General features: G+C 39.5%; 1 protein-coding gene across 5 annotated transcripts in view; it reads left to right on the top strand.

The window, feature by feature from the left end:
- plce1 (phospholipase C, epsilon 1) overlaps positions 1-12,893 on the top strand; it is an 87,925-nt gene that overhangs the window by 8,321 nt on the left and 66,711 nt on the right. For 4 of the 5 annotated variants that reach the window (XM_084342298.1, XM_084342300.1, XM_084342301.1 and 1 more), the window contains exons 2-5: positions 5,520-5,893; positions 7,033-7,701; positions 7,911-8,321; positions 8,623-8,832. In XM_084342298.1, the coding sequence (XP_084198424.1) occupies positions 7,078-7,701; positions 7,911-8,321; positions 8,623-8,832 (1,245 nt within the window). In that variant the 5' untranslated portion in view covers positions 5,520-5,893; positions 7,033-7,077. The remainder of the gene's footprint in view (positions 1-5,519; positions 5,894-7,032; positions 7,702-7,910; positions 8,322-8,622; positions 8,833-12,893) is intronic. The other variant, XM_084342299.1, reaches the window with a different exon arrangement.

Raw genomic sequence — 12,893 nt, forward strand, 5'->3', positions numbered from 1 at the left:
GTGAAATATTTATGTCAATAAATTATGCACAAACTTCAGAGTCGCACCCTGATTGGCTGCTGAACTTGCAGACTGACAGTGGCAAGCCCATGCCTCATGTCACTCTTTGTGTCTCGTCTCATTCGCTGTTTCTTTGCTCTCCCTGTCTGTTTCACTCAGTTGACATTGACAACAAGATAGTAATTGGGAATCCTCAATCAGCTGGAATACATGGAGCTCTTGATTTACAAGAGTATTTATATTGCTTGTTGCTTCCATTAATGTAAGTATTGTCATATAAATATTATTTGATTTTACAACCGTTAGAGATAATTTCCAGGAAATTATGCATGGTATAATGTGCCTTGTGCTGGACAATATTGTACATATAATACAACAAGTGAAGTAGAAGTGATTTAGGGTTTTCTTGGTCAGTGCACTTCTCCCTCTGTGTGACCTGATTTCCTGCGTGTGGGTGGGTGTGTGTGTGTGTGCGTGCGTCTGTCTGTGTTTGTAGCCCAAGGCTGAGATTTAGCCTAAAAGAGCCGTTTGCTTTCCCGGACAGGGTCACAGTTCAGCTGATAACAAGAGCTACTTTGAACCGTGTTTAGTGTGTCTGCATGGTTGTTTTTTAGGTTTATTCACCCCCAAGATGGAACCATTCTTTCTAATTAAGCAGTTTATTTGTAAATGTCACCCTTTAACACTAATCTCATAGCAGGTCTGCTGTGTGTTTGTCTTTTTATTGCCATTTCATCTGCTGTTTCTTATGAGAATGAAATACAGCCATGAAGATAAACACTAACTGAACAGCTGTAGGACATTTATATCAAACCTTTAAGTCCACATGCTTCCATTTTAAGCAACCACGGTGTGGAAATGCTATCCTGGTGCTAATTTCAGAGTGTTTTTAAATTAGCTTGATGGCAAGCACAGCTGTCTATCATGCCCACAGGCACATGGCTTCAGGATTTAAAGCTACAGTGGGTGACTTCTTGCCCGGGTTAATCAGAGTGTTATGCTACTACCACCCTCCTTACCCATAATTACACAGGCTCATGCCCTATCATGTGTCAGTTTGTGTCCTCGGATGACATAAGCCTAAATGCAACAGCTAACATCTGTAGAGACACAACATCACCTGAAGCAGCAGACAATGAACAGATGGTTTACAAATAGAAAATGTATGTCTTTCTTGTTTTTAATTATGTCTTGTCTGCAGCATGTTTACTTTTACTGCACCTTCTTTTCTCCCAATTGTAGTTGTTGCTATGGCCTGCATCTGCTACGATTGCTCATCTCTCTTTTATAATTACACCTCAATGACAGGTTGGTCCCTATAACAAGTTTTACACACCATACTTGATTTGTGATTTCTGGAAATGAGAAATATGGGCATGCAAACACAGGTTGGCAGAAACGTAGAATATTATTATGTTTATTTATTCTTAGTTTGAATATAGAAGAGGGATAAATGAGGATTACAATGTATGATTAAATGCAAAAAGGTTAAAGTTTCATATCCAGCAGGAGTGACAACACAGGTGCTACAGTAGGGAGTGATACTGTACAAATGTACAAATGTAGTGACTTTGTTGTTGTACTTTTGATATATCTGGTTGGACCTGTTAGATGACTGTGACACATGCAGGTGAGATTCTTCCGGTTAGGGATCGCTGTGGGCTGTCAACATTGTGAAGAACAGAGGAATCAGAAAATTGTAATCTGAGGTCTTACAAGAAAACGTCTTTAGCATGTCAGTAGGTCAGTGTCAAGGTGCCTGGTCTCAGTCAGTTATGTGGCTCCAGGCAAGCTGCTCCCATGTGTTGCTGCTTCAGTCTGAGGTATGTTGTGCAACTGACACATTGAAATCCATTATTTACCTTGGCATGTGTTGTTGTGTTGTACTTAAACACAATTTTGAGGTACTTGTTGTATTCTGCTTGAATATATCAATTTTCTATACTTCAACTCTACTACATTTGGAGGCAAGTATTGTACTTTTTATCCACTACATTGATGTAATGATAGTTACTAATTACTTTGCAGATTACATGCTGCATCAGAGCCAAATGAGTGCACATTAAAATGAACTTGTTTTATCGACAATCAGATAAAAACCAACACTGATTCCAATCATCAGAATAATGCTGAATATCAGATCTGATAATTGGGTGATCCATAATATACAATATTTGTTTACATGTAAATAAATGCATTATTTACTTGTACTTTTTATACTTCAGTTCATTTTTTCCCTAGAAAATTGATTTTGATACATTTGATATCAGATACTATAAGACTTTTATTATTTTTATAAGTACTATTTTTATGCGTGACTTTTACTAGTAATATAGTAAGTAATACTTTCACACAATATCTTTACTTTTACTCAAGCATGACTTGGCTACTTTATACAGCACTGATTATAATGAAGTACTGTAGTTCTGTAAGGAAACACGTTTTGTACAGACCCCAACAAATCAATCATGATGTGAATCAGTCACATCATCTTGATTTTAATATTTTTTTCAGTTAAGATATACCATTATCATGTTGCAAACCGTAATATCTATCAAGACAACATTATGCAGCCCTAAGTTTGATATTATTTGTTTTTCAGCAAATAAGATAAACGTTACTGATCTGATTCAGGGGAAATAAAAACATTTTTAAAGTTCATTGGGCCATTAAAGATATTTATTATTCACATATCATGTCCACCAAACCCTTCTTCCTTGACTTCCCATAGTTTTATGAAAGGCTTCAAATTCTGTTTCTAGTTTCCACCAGCCTTAAAAACGTTTTCCATCAAATAGTTTAGCTTTTTTTTTTATTAGCTGCATTATATTGATTGTTAAAGCCCATTTTGAATAAAAATACTTCATGTAACCACCTTCTCTGGCCTACTCCAAAATGTAGTTTTTACTAGACGTTCATAAGTATCTGGACAATTCTGAATCTTGGCATGTCTCCTATTTATTGCTACAGGAGTGGCTCATTCTTTCGAATGAGCCAACTCTAAAAGTCTAACTCTAAAAGTCCCATCATCGAAGGCTATCGTCAATCATCAGTGTGCTCAAAAGGCTACAGCTGAGCTGCAAGGTAGAGGAAGTTGTATGAAGGTTAGCTGTCACTGTATTTTTATGAATGGAGCACTTGTCTGTTTCATCCCTTTGGCTGAAGTTCTGTCCGTGTGAATGTAGCACAGAGCCTTGAAAAGAGGCTGCAGACATCCAGCACAGACACCTCGATATGTGTGTGTGTGTGTGTGTGTGTGTGTGTGTGTGTGTGTGTGTGTGTGCGGGGTGGGGGGGGGGGGTCAGTGAGATCTATCCTCCCTATTTGCATTTCTCTCTCTCCCACACACCCACACACACACACACACACACACACACACACACACACACACACACGGACACACACACACACGGACACACTAAATGTGTAGTCACTCGCCTGTCCCACATTCCGACTGGCCCACGCATTTTGGCAGGAATTAAGGGCTGTAGTCACTCTAATTATGAGGTCTCAGGCACTCATTTTTTGGATTTATTCATCTCTGGCCACCATAACGATACCAGAACCACACAATTAGTATGCCTGCATGTTGTGGGTGAGCGTGTCTGTTATGGATGTATTTCATGCAAGGAGAGCACATAACTAGTCTCTGCCCAGCTATGATTTATTCGTCTACCAGTGTGCTTGATACAGACGGTGAAAGTAAATCAGGTTTTTCCCTTATTGTAGAGCTGTGTGTGATGAAAGACAGCTTTTGAAAAGAGATGGTTCAGTTTCACAGGCATCTTTGCTTTTTCTCTTTTCCAACTGGCATTCTATTGAGTTTGTATAATTGGCATCTTTGAAAAGTATATCCTTTCATTAAAGAGTCTTGTATTTCAAGACGGCTGAACAATATCAAAAGTCTTTTAGTAACGACATACAAGATATATCCCAATATTTTGAAGTCACATTTAAACACTTCATAAATGCGAGGACTGGGCAACAACGTAGCATATACTTTACCGTAATGAAGCCTTTAAAACCAGGAAATACAACACTTATGCCATGTAAGGATATGATATCCAAAATCTAAGAAGATATATAGTCTCATATCACGATAATGATATAATATTGATATATTGTCCAGCCCTAGCAAGTGTTATCAACAACACTCCGCGATGCTCCGAGCAGAGTCAGCTGCTACCTGCATGGCTAACTGAGCTAACTAGCTAATAGCAGCTACAGTTGTTCCTGTAGAAACAAGTAAATCTATCTGTCCATCAGGAAACTATAGATCACAGAGAGTTGGGCCAGGAGACATCAGATTGAAAACAGGAAAACATTTTCTCCGAATTTAAATTAGTTTTTTGTTACATAATAATTGCTTGTGTCGGAGGTAGAGTGGCAATGCCTGTATAAAGTTTGTATGTTATAACTCGCATTGCAACCTCAAAGCATGTTGTTACATATACTCCTAATAGTAGGGATTCCAGGAATCTTAAAGATTTCTTCCCACCTTTCGGGGCCTTTGCTTTAATGCTTTAATTGTTGGTAGTTTGTGGGCAGATGACAGGAAACAAGGGGGAAGAAGATGGGTAATGACATGCAACTAAAGTTCCCAGTCGGATGTGAATCAGCGACGCTTAATTTCATGGTTAGTGCCTTAACCCCTAAGCCCCAATGTGCCCCTATTTGTAAGTTTTCTTAACGGTTGCATAATATGATGGAGAGCTGGCATTGAACTGATTTCAAGCTACCAGTTGCATTGCACCATTACAACATAGTTTTTCTTTTTCTTCAGAAAATGTAAGTTTATGATGATTAAGGATCAGTGTGGATTATCTATATACATGATCTAATGCTGGTGTTTATCGGTACTTTGCTGATATTTATAAGTACTTTGGTAGTGGTTGTGTGGTGGTGATGTGTCTGAGGTTTTCCCATGGAGTTAAACCAAGACACGACATTGCTGAATAATTTAATACAACCTCTGAGAGGTGATAATCCTCATGTATTTAACTTTACCAAAGCACATAGCACATGCTACAGCTCATGCATCATCTCAGGAAATAGGGATAAATGTTCCGTTTATAGTTTTATTCTTATTGCCCGAAGAATGTTGGCAGTTCTGAAGGGTGCAAAATAAGAGTTGATCCTTCCAGCTTCAATTCAGCATTTGTTGTTTCAGTTGTTTCGCTCACAATGGCTCACACTGTGTGCAGTGATTTGATTTGAATAGTTATAGATAAGAAAGCTGATGTGATGAAAGAAGAAAGCACAGAAGTAACTGAGAGAAAACTGAAATATTTTCAAGTTAGTAAATTGTGTTTCTCATGTGTCTTTCGATTTCTCTTTGTATCTGTGTCAGCGACTCAGTCTTAAACTTCCTGTCTCAACCTGTCCTCTTTGAATATGCTTTCAAGGCATTAGAGTTGTAAATGTATTTTTTCAAGAATTAAAGATGCCATGGAAGTTACTCATGAGAACCAGGTAAATAATGATTGGGTGTCTGTGTTTTCTCTCTTTGTCTCTCACAGGGCCTGCACATGGATAACTACGCCACAGATACATGTCAGGACCAATCAGAGCTAGCGCCCACAGGCACACACATGGCCTTGTAAGCTGTCGCTGTGAACCGTACTATCAAGGAAATTCCTCGGTCCTCCAGGGCCGCCACCGTGGGTTCTCTATCTGCTGGTTTGTACAGCTGCACAAGCTTGTGTTTCCACAACACACACACAGAGCACACTCTGTACGGACGTGCTGTCTTAGTCACTTAAGAGGTCACTGGAAGCTCAAGTTATTATTTCGCCCAGCACAGGCCTTTGACCATGAGGGCACACTGAAATTGTAAAAGAAGCTTGGGTCTGTTGTGTAGCATGACCTGAAGTGGATCTCTCTCATCGTCTAAGTAAGTATTTTCATCTCAACTAAAATACAGAAGGTTTATACTACTGATATTAGGTTATTGATGATTAAAGGTACATTTGTATTACTTAAGTCAATTCACTCCTCATTCAACCAATCAACCAAGGTGCTCCAACCTGCCTCAGGCTCAAACAGTAGGTTTTTGAACAACTGGAAGAGCAAATGCTCTGTTCAGGAAAGTCTGAATTTACTCAGTCACAAACATGAGAATGCTGTCACCTTACACAATGTATGGCTTTTGAAGTCTGCAAATTTCATTTCCTCTGCAAATTTCATTTCCTCCAGCTGCTTTCTATGGAGCCACTAATTGAGACATAAGACGGCACGTCTCAAATGATAGGAACTAAGGGTCTCAGAGAAATGTATTTGACTGATGCTTCATTTAAGTCTTCTTTGAATTTGAGATAAATAAAATAGGACTTGGGCCAAATTCTGAAGATCGGTAACACTTTATTTTAAGGTATACATATTAACCATTAAATAGTTGCTTAAAAGAATGCATATAAGTAGCATATTGGCTCTTAATAAGTCGGTATTAAGAACTTATTAATGCCTTATGACCATATTCTCAGCTACTAGGTTATTAACTAATTCACTATTAGTTTGACACTTACTAACACACATGTTAACAAGACCTCACTTCAGTACATGGGACATATTCTCAGCCAGAAAGACTTAATTTAAAGTTATTTGGACACTATTAACACTAAATAGTTAGTACTTAGCAGTTTTGTGTTTTGTTACATACGATTACACCAGATTTTTGTGTCTAGAGAGAATGGCTTTTCTTGTGGTAACCACCTCATAAAACCTTTCATGTGCCAAACATATTAAAAAAGTAATTATTAATGATTACTTACTATCAATAAGGAGGGATTGGGAGGTTATTGAGGGAAACTCTTCATTGATGGCTGAGTAGTTGTAGAAATGGTCATGCAGAATAAGGCAATAGTAATTGCTTATAATGGCTAATAAAGAGCCAGTATGCATCTAATATAAATGGTAATAAGCAACTAGGTAATGGTCAATATGTGTACTCTAATATTAAATGTTAACTTAAGACCTTCTAATTGCTGTTTGGTTAGATTTCGTCTGCTTAACTGTTATCAATTATTTTTTAAGCTGCAGCAGAACAACATATAAAGCGGGACGCTCCACGGAGACACGATGGCTACTGAAGAAAATCAGACGCAGGTCAGGGCTGCAGTTCTGGCTCAGCACACTTCACTTCCTCCATCTACTGGGAGCAGACCCAGCAGGGAAGCCAGACATGTCATAAACAGCCAGGAAGTTCAGCGATGCTCTGACCAACTGTGGCATTCAAAACAGCGGAGCAACCTGTCCCTGCTCTTATACAGGAAGTTGTCGAGTGACAGCGGTAATGGGACAACTTTGCATGAGGAATATGAGTGTTTGGATTGCAGCTCAAAACTCCTGAGCACTGAAGAGAAACTCTATCCAGAGCTGTCGGCTGGCAGGAGAATTGAGGGAATAGCTAACACAGTTGCTCCAATACCTGGGAAAAGTTCAGAGGGATCTCCCTGCCAGCTGGACACCTCAGGAGAGGGTGTGGATGCAGGCAGAAACAGAACTGGCAGCACCCGCTGCTCCTGCACCATGTCTAGCCTTTACACCAGTCCGAACATCTACTGTTGCCACAGCCCCAGATCTAGTCCGAGCCCCAGCTCCAGCCCTGTTCACAGTCCTCGCCTCAGCTCTAGCCCCTCTCAGCCCAACCAGCGACACATCCGCCGCAGCAGCCTGCCTGTGTCCATGCTGGCTTTCCACAAGGTAATAATGGAGGAAGTTGGTAGCAAATTGTACCCATTTAGCTGCCACACCGAGGCTGTAATTTGTTCTCTGTGCTCTTAAATGCTTGTTTTTAAGCAAAAGACACAAAAATCACAATGTTTACACTGTAAATTAAATGCTTTCCCCTATTCAAGAGATACAGAAACATAATTAATGCAGTTTTTCATTTTCCATGTTTTCTCTTCAAGACATCACCTTCCCTCTCATCTCAGTGCAGTCCGTCCAGTGAACCGAGCTCTGTGGCGTCATCTCCCTGTGGTTCCCCCAGTCCCAACCACCGCCAGCGTAACCAAAATGGACACATCCACAGACACCACATCAAAGACGGCTACTCGAGTTTAGAGAGGCTTAACCGAAGGCCCAGGGTCACCAAAGCCTCCCTGGAGAAACTATTCCTACGACGGGCATCTCTAGAAACAATGACAACAACCCAGAGGAACAATGAGAGATCATCCTCACGAGTGACCAGGGACTGCAGCAGGGGCAGTAGCAGTGAAGAGGGCAATGGAGAAGGTCTCATAGATGACACAGAGTTTATTAGGAACCGTAAAGAGCGCTCCACTGTCCTGGTGAGGCGCTTCTACAAGAACAATCAAAAGGTATTTATATGCAAGGTTACTTGTGTTCAGTTGGTATTTTAAACATGCTAGATTAATTGGTTTTTCTGAAACAAATGTCTTGTTTTGTCCACAACCTCAAGATATTCAGTTTGCTGTCACAGAGGAGTAAAGAAACTAGAAAATATTCACATTTAAGTAGCTGGAATCAGGGAATTTTTCTTAAAAATTACTTGAACAGATGAATCGATTATCATAATAGTGCGAACTCAAAATTGACAACTAATCAAATAATCATTGCACCTTTAGAGACATGCTAAGATACTTTTCCTCTTTCCATAAGGTAACCAAGTCAGTGTGTACCGGAACCAGAGCGATTGTCAGGACACTGCCATCAGGACGCATCTCAGAGGAGGTCTGGGAGGTGGTTGTTGATTGCAGGATATGGCGACCGAGTAAGAAGGATATACAGCCAATCTTAATGCGTGGTGCAGGAGAAGAATTCAGTGTCTGCAGGGAGATGCTACGACTTGTTGGAGTTAAGCGACAGCAGGTGAGAAAACGAATACACGGACTCTCCATGTATGGATTTTATAAGACTTAAAGGTCCAGTGTGTAGGATTTAGAGGCTTATAGCGGTGAGTTTCCAGATTTTAATCAACTGAACACCCTCTCTTATGATGGCAGCTAAAAATGTGAAAAATGCAAAAGCCGATGTTTGCTTTGTCCATTCTGGGCTACTGTAGAAACATGGCAGTGCAACATCTGTAGATATAAAGTTTACACACAACAATTCTTAGTTTCACATGATCAAACACATTTCTGAATATTATATTCTGTTTGCCCCTAAATCTTACACATTGAAGCTTAAAAGTTTTAAATACAGCAATTTGCATTAAAAGTTGTTGAAAGTAGTAGAATCAGGAATCAGCAATGAAGTGAAATTCTCAGGTTTTGGATAGTTTATCTTTCACACCTAGGCTACTGTTAACAAGCTCTCGCTAAGGGAGAGCTGAAACAGTGCATCTAAAAAGCATTTTTTTGTAAGTCTACAGTGTTAATCAGCACAATTAAACATGTTTTCCGCAATCATCCTAAGCCAACTGTTTTTTAAGTTGCCTTTTTACAAGTTTAGGAAATGTGTTGCAGTGGGAACTGTTCAATCTTTATGGTGTTCATGGACTTATATCATCGACTTTTTGCCTCAAGATATAATGTGCTTTTTCTTTAAGTGCTCTAACATGACGTGGAATTTCCACAGATGATAAGGCACTGGGGTTGTATGTGGTTTTGCTTTTCAAACTCTCTTTTCGTTGCCACAAGAAAAAGGAGAACGTGCAATACTTTTCCTAGCTGCAGTGGCACAAGAGTATTTATGGCTTGATTGATTCTTTGTTCAATAGAGAAGGATTGCTCTTGGCTTTTTCTTCTCTGTGTTTGTGTTGAAATGTTATGCCTGTTGTGCATGAAAGATGAATAATTTGTACAAGGAGTATGTTAATAGACCAACACACACATCCCAAGAAACACATGCACACAGGCTCTTTGTTCGGGGAAGGCCCCTGCTGCGGAAAAATGATTTATTCTCTGTTAGTCCTGCTCCCTATATTACTGACAGACTGAATGACTGAGCCTTCTGTGTGTGTGTAAATGGACTGAGCAGAGTTGGCATCTGCATTAAAGTTACAGCCATGGAAATTGGAGAGATGGTAAATGAGCAAGACAGAGTGAGAAAGTCAGAGAGAGACAGAGGATGGAGGAAAAGAGAAAGGGTGAGACAGACAGAGAGAGACACTGGACGTTACTGTGTTATTATCCAGTTTCCAAGCAGGAGAGTGTTTTTACAAACAGGAGAAAACCGTTTGACTTGAGCAACATTGGCAGACACGATTTAGCCTTTCAATCGAAGGCATTTTGTCTGTCATAAGTCATGTCTTTCAGTGTGGGAGGTGCAAACATTATGAGAGACTGTGAGGACGAGGGATCCGCAGCATCACACAGGATGCTGTCCTGTTGTTTTTTGTTATCGTATTCCCCCTCTTCCTGTAAAAACTCAAAACACATGGAAACCAAAACCTATTTCTTTGAAGACATAGAAAACCACTGAATTACACAAAAGCAAGTGTGTTGTATTTCAATGCTGAATTTCTATTTTACTTTTCTGCTGTGTGTAGCTGTTGCTGTATGATGGTAGTAGCAAAATATATTATGTATTTGTAGGCTTATTATTAGATAAATATTAGACACCAATTGCTTGGAGGTCCGCACTGCATCATGTCCTATTTAGGGCCACTGCAAGTAATATTATTTTCGATTATTTTTTATCCATCAATCAGGTTATTAATCGTTTAGTCAAATGTGTAGTATGTGTAGTAGTGATTGTAGTAACAACTTTGTATTTCATCTTAATAGTTAACACAATAAGAAGAGTGAGAGCTTAGCCCTTTTGTTAAAAGAAACTAACTAACTATTGTTAATTCAAGTCCGGTCCCCATGGGTATTTAAAGAGGAAGAGTTCCTATGTGGGCGCTTGACTACGCATTTTTTATTGCTTTATGTTTTTATGACGGGATTCCACAGTGTGGAACAGTTTTCCTGAGAACTGTATATGTGCACATAATATATGCATGGATATGAATTTGTGTTTTATGAGATCATACATGGCCACAACAGAGCCAGGGGCTGTCTAAGGTTTCTTACATGTGGACGAGGGCTTTTACACTCACACCATACAAACACACACAATCTACACATACTGATGTGCATACTGCAGTGTGGTTTCTGACTTTGCCAAAGTGTTTTTATGAGTCCTTTGTGGTCGTAGAAATACGGGCTGAGTTAAGCCCAGGCAGAGCTGCAGAGCTGCTTTAATAATGAGCCTATTGAAAACGGGGGAGTTGCCAGCACTTCTCTTGTCAAAACACCATCGGAGCTACTCCTGTAAGGGGTCACCAGAGAAAGTCTGAGAGCACTGGGCCGCAGTGAATAAGTAGAGTTGAAGCAGAGTTGTCATCAGGATCATAAAAAACTATGAAAAAAGTAGGACCACTTCCTGTTGCAAACAAAAGGGAGTCATGATGTCTAAAATGTGCAGTCGTGAAGAAACATATTCCTTCTGTTTAACAATAAAGTAACAAGAAAATATGAGACATGTGAGTCAAAATCTTAAATAGTGTTTTAAGTAAAGAATTAAACCATGTTTTCTTTCCATTTAGATGTTATGTAATAACATGTATTCAGTATTCAGCGCACAGACATTGTAAATGATCACATAATTTGCATTTAGTATGCCTGCATGTATGAATGAATTCATGCATTCATACTGTGAGATGGCCATAGCTTTATATTCTTTATTTCCTGGGTGGTTGCCACGCTAAAAACCAAACGGACAAAAAAAGTCTCTAACACCGTCTCTCTCTGTCTCTACTCCCCTCTGTCTTTTACACACACACACACACACACACACACACACACACACACACACACACACACACACACACACACAACCATACTTTATAGTACACAGGCCCCCTATATGTGGCATGTAACCCTGACTCTGCAGTAATCATGTTGAGGAGTTTTCTGGAGGTATCCTGTGGCCCCGTGTGTTTATTGCTACAACTAATGAAGCGAGCCAAAGAACACAGGATTATATGATGGAGGGACTGGTGCAGGGTAACAGTGAGGGAGAGAGACAGAGAGGTGGGGTGACACACCAGGAGAGAAAGAGGGAGAAAATAAGATTTTAACAGTGGAAAAAGGAGAAACTCTGCTGTGGAGGAAAAGTGAGAAACAGGGTGGTGGTGGTGGGGGGGAATCAGGCATGGACTATTTGAGAGAGAGGAAACTAAAAGAACGTTTAGACCAAGACAAAGCAATGAACTTATGTTTTATACAGGTTTTTACTCTAGTTGATAGTGGAAAAAGGACATGATGGAAAATATTAGGCTATAAATTGGAGGGGGAAAAAGACTTCTCTCATAAGCATTATCCAGAGAAAACCACAATTGCTATAAAATGTTTTTAAATTGTTACAATATTTCTCTTTCTATTTCTTTCTTTTTTGTTTTTCTCTCATTTGTAATACTGTATTTTCCTCCTTGTCCTTGTCCACGATGCATGAAACCAAAGGGAGCACAATATATCATATCCAACCTGTGAAACTATCTTCTTTTGCACCTTAATAGTAACACTAACTCTCTAAAAAGCATGTTCTGCTGTCCTCTTTGTTTAGATTGTATTTGTTATTTGTAGAATAAATGTCTCTTAATTCCCTCTATGCACTGATCAATGTGCCTACAATCTTTTTTTTTTTAAATTGTTGGACCTCTTAGTGTCAGGGAAGTTGAACACAAAAGAAGTCTTTCATTACTTTGTGCAGGGTTTAAAGGTGAAACACTCAAACACACACCTGGCGTAAAGGGATCAAACAGTCTCTGAAACCAGAAGCATTTTAGTATTTGCCTTTGAGTAGCCTACCAATTAGAGCCCTGCTGAGTGCTTTCATTTATCTCAGGGTGTTGTCAGGCTAAGTGGGCAGTGACCATGCACATCCTTGCACACACACACAAACACAGGCAGGTAGAGATGTGTACATAGACACTTAAACTTTTT

The sequence above is a fragment of the Pagrus pagrus genome (genome assembly GCF_965226575.1).
Source record: "Pagrus pagrus genome assembly, chromosome: 21".
In the NCBI taxonomy this organism is placed as follows: Eukaryota; Metazoa; Chordata; class Actinopteri; order Spariformes; family Sparidae; genus Pagrus; species Pagrus pagrus.